We start from the raw sequence: 15,545 nt of genomic DNA, 5'->3' as shown, positions 1-15,545 counted from the left end.
GCTGGTAATTTTGGTCCAAACCTACCGCCTAAGTTCTTGAAGTCAAGAAATAACATAAGTGGCTCATATGATAAGTGATTCCATATAACATTTTCGATTGCCAAATGTGATGCCAGAAAGGTCACCAAACTCAATCCGGATCGATTAAATTAATTTAAAAGTTAGTTGTCAAACTAATAGTTGCGAGGGTAAAGTTTACAAGTATACAATTTCTTAGAAAATTTTTTACTGATTTTTAAGAACATACTAGTATTTCTTTATCCTAATAGTATTAATGTTTTTCAGATCAAAAGAATATGAAATAAAATGTTGTAACATGGTGGGGGCATGAATTCGAAAGGTCAAATTCAATAATTCGACCACTTACAGTGTCGGCCACTTAATTTGTTGTTTTTATTAATTGTATTGTATAATTTCTAAGGATGAAATGTTTTTTTTTTCAAAATTTTATTACAATTACTTAATGTTCGTACTATATTGGGAAATAATACCGGTTTTCGCTTTTTGTGTAAAAAAAGTAAACCAACTTTTTAGAAAAAATTATATTGTAATAATGGTCGGTATTTAATTTAAAAAAATGTGTGACCAAACTTTTGTTAAGTATCACCACTAAGTAAATTCTAGGTACAAAATGGGATTTAAAACACTACTGCAATTATAATCGACTGCGACCAAAAATTATGTATACATATTTCTGCAAATTCTTGAAACTTTATTTTTGATCTAGCATCATCAACAGATTTTACGTGTGGATCATTAAAAAAAATGGCCTTACCATTATTGAAGTTTTGCAAAATACAATACAGTGTTGGGCACAACTAAAGCAACGTATTTAATTTTAAAAATCTTTGTTATTTAAATGCATAAGATTGCATATATTTTAGCTAATAGTTTACAAAGTTTTTTGAACTTTCAAATTTAAAATTATAAAAACAAACAATAAATATTTCACTTAAATTGTATTAAAATTAAAACTTAAGAACGTGATATTTAATCAATATTATGTGGTAAAACCGTCCAACCTTCCACAAAATGTTTTGTCAAGAGGAGCATCTCTAGACGACGATGCTTCCTCCTCCATTTTTCACGGTTCATCTTATAAACAAAGGATCAAGTCCTCGATTAATTGGACGACGAAGTACACGTTGACAACCAGCTGATCCCTAAAAATTTGAATTGTATTTGTACGAAAATCCTGCTTGACCCTTCACTGTTAAATGATTTTATTAAGCGAGATATAACAGATTTATTTATACTAAACTTTTTTGCAAGCTATTATCACTGCTGTCGTTTTTGCTACTTTAGTAGTATCTTACACTTTTTGAGAATCAACTACTCCTTAATATAAAACGCAAAAGAAATTTCTTTTTAGTTTACAATAAAAATTAAAATTTTAAATATAATGCCAAAACTTGCCCATCTCTGTTGTGTTCTATTTCCATTCCAAATGTTCATGCCATTCCTTCCAGATTGCGATAGCAAAATATTTAAAATAAAAATTCACTCAAGGTAGAAATGGTGATGCCTTACTAACTGCTAAGGAACTTCTTAAAAACAATTGCACCGAAAAATGGGAGCCATTGAAAACTTTAATCGAGAATTACAAAAAAATTGTATTAGGCACTAGATATTGCAATCAGTGGTTTTCATCATTGAAACAAAATTTGGATTTTTTTAACAGGTTTTTTATAGGTATCCTTTCTGTCATTGACAAAAATTTCCTGATTGAAAACCACCGACATATTTTTACTGATAGATATCTATTTGTCATTGGAACTGTGGAAAATTGGAACACAAATCAGTGGCACTATTCCTTTCAGTTTTGAACATAAAAGTTTCAGCTGTTCAGGAAAATAGAAATTAGAAAAAAGCATTTTTAACAAAAAATAAATGCGAAACTAAACTTTATTTCTCAAAAACAAATTCTTTATGTAATTTCTGATCGATCAGCATATAATTTTCATTTCTAATCAAAGGAAAACACCGTCAAATATCGATTTTTCCGGATCGAAAGCTTTAACTGGGGCCCCTTAATGTTTGGAACTGATTTTATGTATTTATGAATGTAGTTTATTTTTTGTGCTTTGTTCGATAAGTGCGATGAGCTCTTCTTATGTGTTTTGTGTTTTTATGAATGTCAGTATTTTATTCTTGTTGTTTTGTTCGATAAGTCATATGGAAGGGATAAGCTTTTCTTATGTATTTTATTTGTTTATGAATATTCAAACAAAAACCTAAGAATGATGTAAAATATTGTTTTAATTGCCAATTTCTTATTTTTTAAAATGTTGGCCTTTGAGCAGTCTATTTGTCTGTTTTCAGAACATTAACCTTCGCAGAAGTTCAATTAACTTCGAATTTGGACATTATTATTTACAGTTTTTAAATTTGTTCTTGAGCCAAACATGTGTTTGTTGTTTTTTGTTTTCTTTTTAACTCCTCAATTTAAGAAAATAGTCCCCAAAATGACAGAAAAATACTGCTCTTAAAATGTTTAAAACGACAGCACTGGCGATGATTGTTCAGTACACCTGGAATATGCAAAGTATTGATACATAACAAAAGATTGATTAAAAAATATTTAAAATTAAATACGATATGACTTTTCCGAATATATGTTGCCTTAGTTTATATGCAGCGATATAGGTTTATTTTATTGTATAACTATATAAACATTTTTTCAACTTGATTATTGTGAATATAGTAAGACAATTTAATAAAAAAAAAGATATGAAAAAACTTTTCAACCTAAGTTATACACCAAAAGTTTTTACTTTACATTTAAAATAAATTAAGTTGCTTTCGTTCTGGCTGATATTCTATGTATGTTAATGCCTACATCCAACTGATTTAGAGTGATACTTTGTTTATACACTCCTCGTCGACTGAATACCCATAAACATTTTTAAATATATTTTATCCATTTTTTCCAAACAGTGATGGTTATTATGCCATCTGTGGTAAAAATTTTCGTAACATATAAATAACAGAATTTCAAAGTTTTATCCAAAAACAACCGTGAGTTTTTCCTTCAACCACTTCCAAAGTGTAACTTATGCAAAGTAGAAGTTTTTTTTGAGTCAACTGAATAGGTACAAAAATTAAAATTGGTATTGGAATGGAATGAAACAATTATTATTATTTTTAATTACTTCGTAAATTCGATCCAGCACGGAATCGTATAGCTTTTAAATGTAATTTAACGAAATTTCGCTTCACGCTAATTTGATTGCAGAAATTAAGGTTTCTTTGTCTTCGAACTGACGACCACCATCATAAACTTTGCGTACTAACCATCCCCAGACATTTTCTATGATGTTTAGATCTGGTGAGTACGGCCATTGAAGCAACTGCACTTGTTGCTCCTCTATCCATGTTTTATTATTGTTATATTATGCGCGCTGAGTGAATAGGCGCATTATTATGTTGATAGGTCTAGTTTATGGGTCCAAAGGTATTAGAAAATGTAGGAACATTTTATTCCAGCTGCTGTGTTCCACCCTCGAGCTCAACTGTTCCATTATAGCTGACTGCTCCCCATATCATGACACCTCCTTTACGACTATGATGGCGTTTTAAAAATATTTTTTTCTTAAGTCGTGTAAAAAGAAGTTGAACCCATCAGAGCCATCGAAATTAAACTTTTTTTCATCTAAAAAAAACCACGTGATACCATTCTTTTTTCCAACTCATGTGAAGTCTTGAAAAATCTAATCGCAACATTTTCCGTCTCTCGTGAAGTGGTGGGTTTTTCTTAAGTTTCATTCGTTTAAGATGGCTTGAGTTGTTGATTACTCTTAAAACTGTTGAACAAGTTGCGTTTACGCCAACTTTTTGTTTTATTTTAGCCACAGAATCACAAGAATTTTATGCACATCTTAAAATTCTTCTTATCTCAGCTGCTGTTGTTGCAACTTTCTTACCTCCCTTCTTGTTTTTGCCGTATGCATCTTTATTTTTCAAGAATAAACTACATTAAAACTTCGGCCAACTTTCTTAAGCTAAATCGATTTTAGCTTAATCAAGAATTAAATTTTACGGAAAACACTAAAATCGTTCATTTAAATTGTCAAGCACTCCAAAAAACTTATAAAAAAACGAAGAAAATGGCGTTGTCAGTTGACTAAAAAAAATCCTACTTTGTATATAAAACACTTTGCAAGTGGTTGAAGAAAAACTCACGGTTATTTTTGGATAATTCTTTAGGAATTATCTGCTTAACATCTTAAGGGAATAGTTAGCATCAACAGATGGCATAATAACCATCACTGTTTGGAAAAAATGGATAAAGCATATTAAAAAATGGTTGTGCGTATTCAGTTGACGAGGAGTGTATTACAAATTTTTACAATAGGAGGCATCGTATAATTACGACTTACCATTTACATACCCTCTAACCATGTGTGGCATGTAGACCTGTCACGTAAACGTAGAGCCTTAAGTTTATCTAGTAGGTACATACATTTCTATTTTTGCGGATTAATTTAGAGCAAAATAATTTGATTATAGATTTGTATACCGTAAGTCAAGCTCAATTAAGGGCCTTGAATCAAAAGGGGGTACAAGTCAAATATTTTAAGCCTTTGTTGAAATTAATTACATATATTATTTAATTAACCTAATTAAATGGTTAAAAAACGGATAATTATTTGTTTAAATTTCTTTTTTGATTTCGAACAAATGGTTAAAGTTTGACCTTGTCCACTTTCGATGCAAGATCCTCATTTACCTTACTGATGGATATTGTTTTTGAAATCTATTGATTCTTTTACTATGAGCAACTGAAAAAATAAAGAACATATTTGGCTGAACCTTTTTCATACTATTGCCATGTTGTGCCTTTAATGGTGGCGTCTTATTTGGTTTCCTTTATTTAATGGCAAACCACTTATGTTACAATAAAATTAACAACAATAATTAGGCTATTTTCTAATTATTATTATTATTATTCAACCAAGTCTAAAAAAACAAAAAATATGACACCATACGTTCGACAAGAAATTAAGTAAACAATTAACATTTGACACAAAACATTTGTACCTATTTCTTGATAAATACAAAATTAACAAAACGAAAAAATCAAATTTGTCGGAAATTATCAATTCAACAAATGGCGCTCATGATTTTATCGCATTATTTTTAGTTTTTTACATACATATTTATTTATTTTAAATCAAAATTTCATCAAGAGTTTTTCATAAAACATAACACAAATCATATTATTAGATCTTGCATGATCAGTTTTTGCTTTCGTTAATGCATGTTTCTAATAAGCGTTTATAGTCATTACCCTACCTAATTATTTAAATTAAGTTTTAAAAAACATGTATTTTATTTTGTATGTGAAAATTATAAACTATACAAACTAAAAATTAAAAATAAGTAACTAGGTACTTTAGGCGTAATGTCTTCTTTTTTTGTTGTTAATAAATATTATTTCTTCTATTTGTCATATGTCAACATTTTCATGTATTGAAAAGTTCAACTCAATTTCCATTACAACTTTCATTTAAATCCTTCAACTATTTTACTGTTTAGGTAGAGCCGAATTAAAACGTCAAAACATGTTTTTATTGTTCTTTTAGGATGTTTATATAGTTTAAAGTGTAAAAGTGTTTTGAAATGATACTTATTTCAATTAGTCTTAACACTATACAAATTGAATCATATAAATTCAACGTCTCGCCTAATTTATTATTTTTGATTATCTTGATTACAATCACCAATTTACAATTTTTTCTTCTATTATATGTGTGACTTTATTACATTGTGTGACTTTGGTGTATTTTTACATTTTCATTTAAATATTAAAATTAAATAGTGTGGTTTTCAATCTGGCACTACTTTTATCGGAGTTGGTCTTTTTGACAGCTGTCACTTAATTTATGCTCCGTTTGGTTTGTTATTTTATTATGAACAGACAAAATCTTGGACAACGTTTGCAAAATTGTACAAATTTGACCCAATGAATTTATGGAAAGAAAATTTTGTTGAGCGTCGTCGTGGGACTGTGGCATAGACTCCAAATCGGTCGATTAAAAATTATGGCAAACCCTTTTACTTTATAAAAAGAAAACCATTCTCAAATCAGCTAATTCCGTATTACCAAAATTTACAGGAGACGCTAGAAATGATCGAATTTATTTCTATTGCATATATTAATAAAATAAGAGAAAAGTTAACACTGGGCGCATTCACAAAGCTAACGACTACGTCATCGAATTTCAACTAGCTTTGTGAATGCAAAATTGCACTACAAAGCTAGGCAATCCGGAACTGTCATATTAATGACAAAAACAAATATATAAAATCAGAAACTTGTGTTTTTAGAACTTTAAATAGTTTGTTTTCTTTTAAAATTCAATAAAACCAAATAGAAGATATAATATGATTGATTTATAGTTGTATTTAAATACCGAAAGATTCATTTTATTTTAAATTCTTGTGTCCTTACGAAGCAGCTGATTGTGAAACTTCAAAACCGGTGTGCACTTACTTTGTAGTCGAAATTTTTACACTACGTCGAAGGGGAAATTTCAACTACTTTTGTAGTTAGATTTAGCCAATCAGAATCCCTTGACTACGTAGCCACTAGCTTTCGATCATATCTTCTAAGTAAGAACAATAACTATGCCATAAAAACATCCATTCAATGTTTAAGGTATTGTTCCTTTTAGGTATGTATTTATAAAAAACTGAGTACTCAATTTAAACAAGAAGCCATTTATGTATACCTTCGTTTACGTGAAGAAATAAGAAATTTAAAAGAAGACACTAACTCCCAATTTCTTAACAAAAGTTTTAGGCTCTAAAACTCGGTTTATTGATAAATTAGACCTCGATTAGGGTTGGTTAAAGTGTCTGTCCAAGATGGAAACGGACACACTTAGGCCAGTTAAATTTTGCATTGTGATACCACATGAATCTTGAGGCTTTCTCCTAAGCTCAATGGAACCATCTTGAGTCCCTTACGAAACGTGAGAGGCTGATTATGCTGATATGATTAAGATCGTTAAAGAAGAATTCTCCTAGGTAATTCTTGCGTTTTCGAGACAGAGCAAGGCATGTACAGAGAAGATGAAGAATTGTTTCCTCCTCTTCCTCGTCAATACAGCTTCTGCAAAAGTCATTTGAGAATACGCCTAGTCACGTGGCGTGCTTTCCTATTAGACAGTGTCCCGTAATAACACCTATTATCGATCTTATATGCGACCTGCTTAGAGATAGCAAGCACCTTAAACGTTTTAAATCCAGTTTTGGCCAGATGTTTTTTGTGACCTGACACGTGGTGATGTTGTTCCACCTGGTGCCTGCCCTCCTCACAGCGTCTTGCATTAGTAACAGTTTATAAGTAGCGATTGGTATGCTAGTACGTGCCAAACGTGGTAGGATGGGCTGTACTGTATCGTTCCTGGCGAGTTCTTCTGCCTTACAGTTACCTGGAATGTCTCTATGGCCCGGCACCTAGCAAAGGTGTATATTAAACTGTTGCGCCATCTCCATTAGAGATGATCGACAGTTATGGACTGTTATAGAGTTTGTAGAGACAGAGTCCAGAGATTTGATAGCCGCCTGGCTATCGAGAAAATACGGATATCAGATGTTGATATCACGTTTTCTTTAAGCCAGGACAAGACTTCTTTTATCGCCAAAAGTTCCGCCTGGAACACGCTACAATGATTGGCAAGGTGGAATAAAAGATTTAATTTCAGTCGTTCAGAGTACACACCTCCACCAACCCCTTCTTTTGTTTTTAAACCATCTGTATAAAAATGGATTGGCCCATCCTCCAGGAATGTCCTATCCTTCCAGAAAGATCTGGGAAAGATCAGAGCTTCCAGATATTTGTTTGCTAAATAGGTCAAGAGGTGTTAGGTAGAGTAAGGTGTCCTGTGCCGCAGATGGGGTCGTGCGAAGCGACCCGCTTATACATAGGCAAGCTGAACGTTGGGCTTTACTCGATTGAGTTCTTACTCATTTCTTCCTCAAGTTCTTAGCGTTAGAACTCTTATTTAGATCTCAGTTATAACTTCCATTTATTAGACCAGGTTATTAAAACTCGGTTTAGTAATGTTTTGCCAAAAACTTAATTTTTAAATTAATTCCAATAATTAAAAGTTTTGGAAGTAGACATAAGAGCTGTTTAAATTGTGTCGAGAAATAAATTCAATCTAAAATAATTAATATTAACATGGACAGCATGAACATGTGTTCATAGGGGACAAGACACCTGTTTTGACATTTTTCATCTCAACAATAATTTCTATCATTTAAATTGCATGCCTCATGTGATATTTTAGAGATCTCAGGACTGCAAACCAATTCCTTTTGATACTTATTCGAGAAAGATGTTAAGCGTAACCCAAATTCATATATGCATGTATATGTGCACAATTATCAAAAAAGAATAATTTTAAATAACACAAATAATAATTTTAAATAAATAAAATGCATGAAAACTGCCTCTTGCGAGGAATTGACAAATCCTTCAAGAGTTGAGAGTTGTAAGTCACTAGGCCCTGGTTCACAACGGTCTGTTGCGCCACCCTATTTGATTTGATTTGCATGAAAAACGAAAACTAAGTTTGTATTTCTAAAAAAGTGAGAATATCAAAACCAAATCCTAAAATAAATGTTCGATCCAACGAAAACTGACAGATTTTTGTATATATTTGTAAAATGTCGGGCTGCTAAAAAAAATACCAAAACATACATACGTTCGAACTAAGTTCCAATCAACCGATATTTAAAATATCTAGAACTAAAAAATGATTTTAAACCAAGTTCTACAGACATGATTAGGTGTAAAGGAATGAGTTTTAAATATTTTAAAATGGTGTTAGATAAACCGAGAATTACTTGATTGAGTTTTTATTTGATTCGTTAAGAAATTGGCGAAAATACATGTTTTGGAACCCTCTTTATATGCAAACTACACTGGTCGACAAGGTTATTTTACTGGTAAACCGTCTTCAAACTCACAATATCTCGTCAGGTTTTGAAATATCACTTTTTCAAACACATAGTAGGCTATTAAAATCCATGAAGAATCACCCCAGGGTGGTGTTTTTCGGCCTCTTCTATGGCTTCTGGTCATGGATACAATTCTCGTTAAATTAGAGAGATGTGGAGTGAAGGCGGTAGCCTACGCGGATGATTTGGTGCTATTGGTGTCAGGAAAGTACACTTCTGTGATTAGTGAAATCACGGAGTCAGCTCTGAAGAAAGTTAGCAACTAGCCACTAGTTGTGGACTAGGAGTTAACCAAAGTAAAACTGAACTGTTGCTCTTTACCACCAAAACTAAAGTACCGCCCTTCACCCTACCTCGACTCCACGGTCAAATCCTATCATTGTCTTCCAGTGCAAAATATTTGGGAGTTATACTCGACCCTAAACTAAACTGGAAACTAAATATTGAAGTACGGGTTAAGAAGGCCTGTGTTGCCTTCTACGCCTGCAGCAAAACTTTCGGCAAAAAGTGGGGACTTCAGTCGAAGACGCCCTATCTTAACATATGGTTCGATTGTGTGGTGGCCTGCTCTTAGCAAAGCCTATAACATTAATAAGCTAAAGAAGGTTCAGAGAACAGCTTGCGTGGGCACCACAGGGGCCATGCGTACTTGCCCAACGGACGCCTTAAACGTTATTTTGGATCTTCTACCAATCGACCTTTTTATTAAATACATAGTTTCCTGCAGCGCTATTAGGCTGAAGGAATCAAATAGCTGGTTGTCAAAACCTTATGGTCACAGCAACACTACGAAATTAATTCCCTCAGATATTATCTCGGTAGACACTGACTACTGCACTCCTACTTTGAACCTTAGTATGGATTTTAAGGTTATTTTCCCATCGAGAGAAAATTGGGAGGATGACATCGTGTCGATAGAAGTTGGGTATCTCGACAAAATGGCTCTAACATAATCGCTATGAAGCTTCTCTATCAATCTATCCCTTTCAATCAAAGGTCAAACGAGTTTATGGTATCAAAACGGCGCACTACAGCGCTAATTGGATCTCAGGCTAGGTTGCCTAATGCCCTGAGATCGCCATTTCTACCTACCTAAGTCTTTTTTAAAAAGTATTGTTTAATGTTTTTGTTGCAGAAAAATAAAACCAATGTCTATTTATAATATTGAAAAATTCGTAAATAATTTCAAACACGTTTTTGTTGAAACAATAAAATTACAATTTTACTAAACTTCTCCCTTTTAATCATAACCTCAAACTGTTTTTAATGACTGTTTCAAGCACTACGAGCAAAGTTCGAACTTTCAATCTTTTCCGGAATTCAAAAATAAAAAACAATTATTTGTAAGGTTAGGTTAGGTTAAAGTGGCTGTCCGTAATGGAGTACTTAGTCCAGTTTTATGGCTCATGACACCATTCTGAATTTTGAGGCTTTCTTCTTCCGACCTGTATATCTTCAGTTTTTTTATTTGAAGTAAATGTTAGATCTTAATTAGATTCTAAAACAATAATGATGTTTTAAATTTACTGGACAAAAAATGAGCTTCATGAATATAAATCTAGAGTTAAGTTTTCAAGGGTAAAATTATTTTCTATTTGCTGTTTTATTTTGAATGATATTTAAAAAAATCATTTTTAAAATTCCTTGTATTTATTTATTTACAATATTATTTAATTTTTTCATGAACTTTTATAATTTCAGTTTATGTTTTTTTTTCCAAATTTTGCGTATATGGAAACATCCATACAGCTAAATAACTTATATGCATAAAATACTATTAATACAATTCGTTTTAGGTTCAAGCTATTGTCGATCATCACCATGATACCACCAAAACAAATCCAAAGGTCAGATTTGCTGATCCTTCTGAAGCCTTTGAGGAAAACTGTGAAAATAATGTAAATATACATTTTCGACGATATTGAAAGTGATTTGTTTAAAACTTCATTTTGTAATTATAGCATTTAGAATACTATAGAGATAATCAGGGAGATGAAAAGCAAAAAGGATATTCACACAATACCGATAGTGATTCAAAGGAAATTTGTCTCAGAACGAAGAGAGACAAAAAACAACATGAAGATGAAAAATCCGAAAGATCTTCCACTGATGCACATTTGGAAATTAAATCAAGACCGTAATAATGGATGTTTGATTCGGTGATGAGAAATTAATCTTTTTTTTTTGGTTTGCGTTATTTGCAGAGATGAATTTAATGTTCGGAGAATGCACACGGCTGTGAAATTAAACGAAGTCATTGTAAATAAGTCAGTAGATGCACAATTGGTTATAATGAATTTACCAGGACCACCAAAGGACTTAAAACATGGAAGAGAAAGTAACTGTATCCTTTTTAAAAAATAATAATATCTTGAATATGAATTATTACAGCAGACCAACTTAAGTTCAAGACATGATTCCCCAAAAAGCATTAACATCTAGCAGATTGTTACTTGTATCAGATTTTCCCTCCTAGTTGTTTGACCGATTCAATATTTGGTCACTCTCTGTACGTAGAAGCACCCTGCAGCTCATTTTGACACACATTTCCATGATTCGATGGTAAATTCATAGGACTGACATGCCAGAGATCTTGGGTTCAAAGCCTGCCTGTGCCATCTAAAGTTTTTTCTTGGGTATTGCCTCTTGTGAATAATTGACAAATCCTACAAGAGCAATTCTTGTCGTGATTCGGCTTTAAACAGTAGGTAGGTTAGATTAAAGTGGCTGCGGATTCATAATCCACACACTAAGGCCAAAAGAAAAGGCCCATTGTGATACCACATGAATCTAGAGAATTTCTTCCCACTAGTCGAACCATTTTGAGCTTTTTAAAAAGCGAAGGAGATATTTGACAGCCTTTTTAGCTAGTTCACTGAGATTAAATAAATAAAATACATAAATTGGGTGGCGCGACAGTCCGTTGAGAACTAAGGCCTAGTGACTTACAACTCTCAACCATTCCTGTGTGCGAGTAATGTTGTCAGGAATGGAGGGGACCTACAGTTTATATGCCGACTCCGAACGGCTAATTTTGAGAAAGCACTTTTTCGCGACAATAGTTACTCTTGGAGAATTTGTCAATTCCTCGCAAGAGGCAGTACCCGTGAAAAGACTTTAGATGGCATAGGCAGGGATCGAACCCAAGACCTCTAGCATGACAGTCCAACGCACTAACCATCATGCCACGGGTACCACTGAGATTACCAAAAGATTATGCTCCCAGATGAAGTTTGCGTCTTAGTGAAAGAGCAGGGCGGCAAGTGCAGAGAAGGTGAGAGATTGTTTCCTATTCTTCCTCGTCCAAACAGCTTCTGCAGAAGACATTTGAGGCTACACCAAGTAGTATTGCGTGTCTGCCTATAAGACAGTGTCCCGTAATGACACCTATTTGGGAGTTAATATGAAGTCTGCTTTGAGATATCAAGTCTTTAGAGCGCTTTAGGTCCAGTGAAGGCCATATGAGTTTGTGCCTGCGCATGTTGGAAAATTGTGCTACCAAGAATTTGCTATTGCAAAACCTGTTTCTTTTAGCATAAGTTTACATGCTCAGTAGCTATCGGAATACCTATCTCCTCCCTTTCAGGTGAAATAGGCATGACGGTTTAGCGAGTTCATCGGTTCTATAATTTCCTGTGATGTCTCTGTGGCCCAGCACCCAACAGAGGTGAATGTTAAATTGCTGCGCCATCTCCATAAGAAACGATCGACAATGGAGGGCCGTTAGAGATTTGGTTGAGACACCGTCAAGAGATTTGATAGCAGCCCGACTGTCAGAGAAGATGCGGTTATCAGAAGTTGATATCACGTTTTCTCTTAGCCAGGAGAGAACCTGTTTGATCGCTAAAATTTCTGCTTGGAAGACGCTACAATGATTAGGGAGGCGGAATGAGATGCTTAGATTAAGCTTTTCTGAGTACACACCACCACCAACTCCCTCATTTGTCTTGAATCCATCTGTATAAAAATGGATATATATGTCTTCAAGGAGTTTTTTGTCTTCCCATTCATCTCTGGATTGAATTGATACCTGGAAGTTTTTTCCAAATTGGGGTTTTGCAATAGTGTAGTCTATGTACATTGTTATAGAACCAAAGAGGTTCAAAATTATGGAGTGCCCCATATTGCTTTTGGTACATTGAGATGAGGCGTTGAGTCTTATAGCTGTACTTGCTGCCATTTGTTTTCTAAATATGTCGAGGGGTGTCAGATGGAGGAGAGTTTCTAACGCTGCTGAGGGTGTGGTTCTTAATGCCCCACTTATGCAGAGTTTTTCGTAGTATGTGACTTTCTCCAGTGCAATCCACTATACTGCAACCCCGTACATAAGTATTGGTCGGATGACCGATGTGTATAGCCAATAGGTTATGCGAGGTTGAAAACCCCATTTACTTCCTATGGCTTTCTTGCAAAAGAAAAGAGCTACTGTAGCTTTTTTAACTCTTTCCTGAACATTCGGTTTCCAGCTTAATTTTTTGTCCAATATCAAACCAAGGTATTTGGCTTCATTGGTAAAAATTAGTGGTACACCTTTTATTGAAGGAGGCACAATTACTGGGATCTTGTATTTCCGCGTAAAAGGACGAGGTCTGGTTTTTGAGGATTAATACTAAATCCGCAGTGATCAGCCCATCTAGTGAGCATATTGAGTGCGTTTTGAAGGAGGGTTCTCAGTGTATTAGGATGTTCTCCTATTACGGCGATAGCAACATCATCGGCATACGCAACCACTCTGTAGCCTTCCCTCTCAAGGGATATTAGTATTTCGTTAACCACTATGTTCCACAGGGAGGGGACAGAACACCACCTTGTGGAGTGGAAAGACCTTTTCGTACAAAAATCCCCCATCTTAGAATTGATGATCCTGCTATTTAGCATTAGATTAATCAACTCAAAGAGTGAGTACTCGACGCGACGGTCGCCATTGCAGAAGTGATGGCGGATGTGTCAAGGTTGTTGAAAGCGCCCTCAATGTCCAGGAAGTCCACCATGGTATATTCCTTTTGCTCTAGGGAGTATTCGATATGCTATTACGTATATGGATATGAATCAATCGTCCTAGAGTTTTGAGAATGAATGATGATAGGCTAATAGGTCTTAGGTCTATAGGGTTGACATGTGAGCATTTGCCCGCCTTGTGAATGAAATCTACCTTTATGGCTGAAACACAAACACGCTTCGGCTTCGCCTGACGTTTACGAGTTCAGCCATAGGAATTCAATGCATGCTATCACAATGGAGCTTCGACCTCACGTTTCGTTTGACAATCGTAAGGAAAAGAATGTAATGTAACGTAATGTGACTCCAAACGGAAGCTCTAGTTCAATTATCTGAACATTTGCTTTGTCTGACAGCTCATCAGCAGTAAAAAAATGTCAACAAAGAAAATATTTGCTCTTTGGAGGGAAGAAATAATAGAAATGTCATTCAAAGCAACCTCGAAGCAAGCCTAACGTAACGCAGGCGAAGCCGAAGCTGAATCGCGTATGTGTTTCAGCATTTACATCTCTCCATCGCTGAAGTATATAGACCAGATCTAGACAACTTTTAAAGGTCATCTCAATAATGGGCAATGTTATATTGTTTCAAGTTCTTTTCGAGATATACATTATATTGCTTACTTTTTAAAATTTATAATGTGGTGTGGATAGTCCCCTTAATTAGTCGTAACTAGAAGAAACTAGACCGCCAGTTCTTAAAGTCATTCTTATTTATTTATGTAAGAACAAACGAGGAGAGTATGTGAAAACAAACATGCATCTGATTATGTCCATGTTGGGGTTTTAATATTTGCTGTTTTCTTACAAAATATTTATTTTTACATCCACTTTCACATGACATTTAAACTATAATTATCATAAATTGTATCTACAATATTAATACTTTAAAATTAGTTGTATATTGTAATAACTTCTAAACAAATCAAAGAAAGTTTCTTTTTAATAGGATCAGGAAACAATGTGTATGTATTTTCCTTAACAAGCATTTTTTCAGATATGGAGTTCTTGGAAGTATTAACAGAGGGTTTGGAGCGAGTGTTAATGGTTCGTGGTGGCGGTCGTGAAGTTATAACGATATATTCTTAAGAAAAAAATTACAACATTCATTTTGTCACTAGTTCATTAAATTTTGAAAAAAAAATGCCGGGCGATACATATATTAAGTTGTTAACATTAAGTTTTTAAGTGCTACCAATGAAGGGTAACAAAAAGGCGAACTTAACTTTTGCTAGGTTAACTGAATGTAGTCAATTTTGAATGGATTGAAATAAAGGGAAATTTACAATAAATTAAATTTACTTTTATTTAAAAGTTTTGAAGACATTTTTCAAAATTTTAGGCTACAATGTGACGGTAAGTAAAAATGAGTTTCCAGAAATAACCATTAGAAAATGAACAAAAATATAATAAAATAATAATATACCCTCTTAAAAAATTTAATAGCTGAACTAGTTAGTTGTTTAAAGTTGTAGTTAATTTAAGTTTTTAAACTAAATAAGTATTGTCCCTAAATGTAGCCAAATCCTTTAGGCTTCCTGACTTTGCTAGCGTTTTCCAGGCTGAACTGCTGGC

General features: G+C 33.7%; 1 protein-coding gene across 3 annotated transcripts in view; it reads left to right on the top strand.

Moving 5' to 3' along the window:
- The window catches only part of LOC129949303 (solute carrier family 12 member 7), an 81,247-nt gene extending 65,980 nt beyond the window's left edge, over nt 1-15,267 (top strand). For all 3 annotated transcript variants that reach the window (XM_056060684.1, XM_056060683.1, XM_056060685.1), the window contains 4 exons: nt 10,770-10,871; nt 10,935-11,110; nt 11,178-11,317; nt 14,968-15,267. In XM_056060684.1, the coding sequence (XP_055916659.1) occupies nt 10,770-10,871; nt 10,935-11,110; nt 11,178-11,317; nt 14,968-15,059 (510 nt within the window). In that variant the 3' untranslated portion in view covers nt 15,060-15,267. The remainder of the gene's footprint in view (nt 1-10,769; nt 10,872-10,934; nt 11,111-11,177; nt 11,318-14,967) is intronic.
- Nucleotides 15,268-15,545: the final 278 nt, after the last annotated feature.

The sequence above is a fragment of the Eupeodes corollae genome, chromosome 3, assembly GCF_945859685.1.
Source record: "Eupeodes corollae chromosome 3, idEupCoro1.1, whole genome shotgun sequence".
Lineage (NCBI taxonomy): Eukaryota > Metazoa > Arthropoda > Insecta > Diptera > Syrphidae > Eupeodes > Eupeodes corollae.
This window is presented reverse-complemented; position numbering and strand designations above follow the sequence as displayed.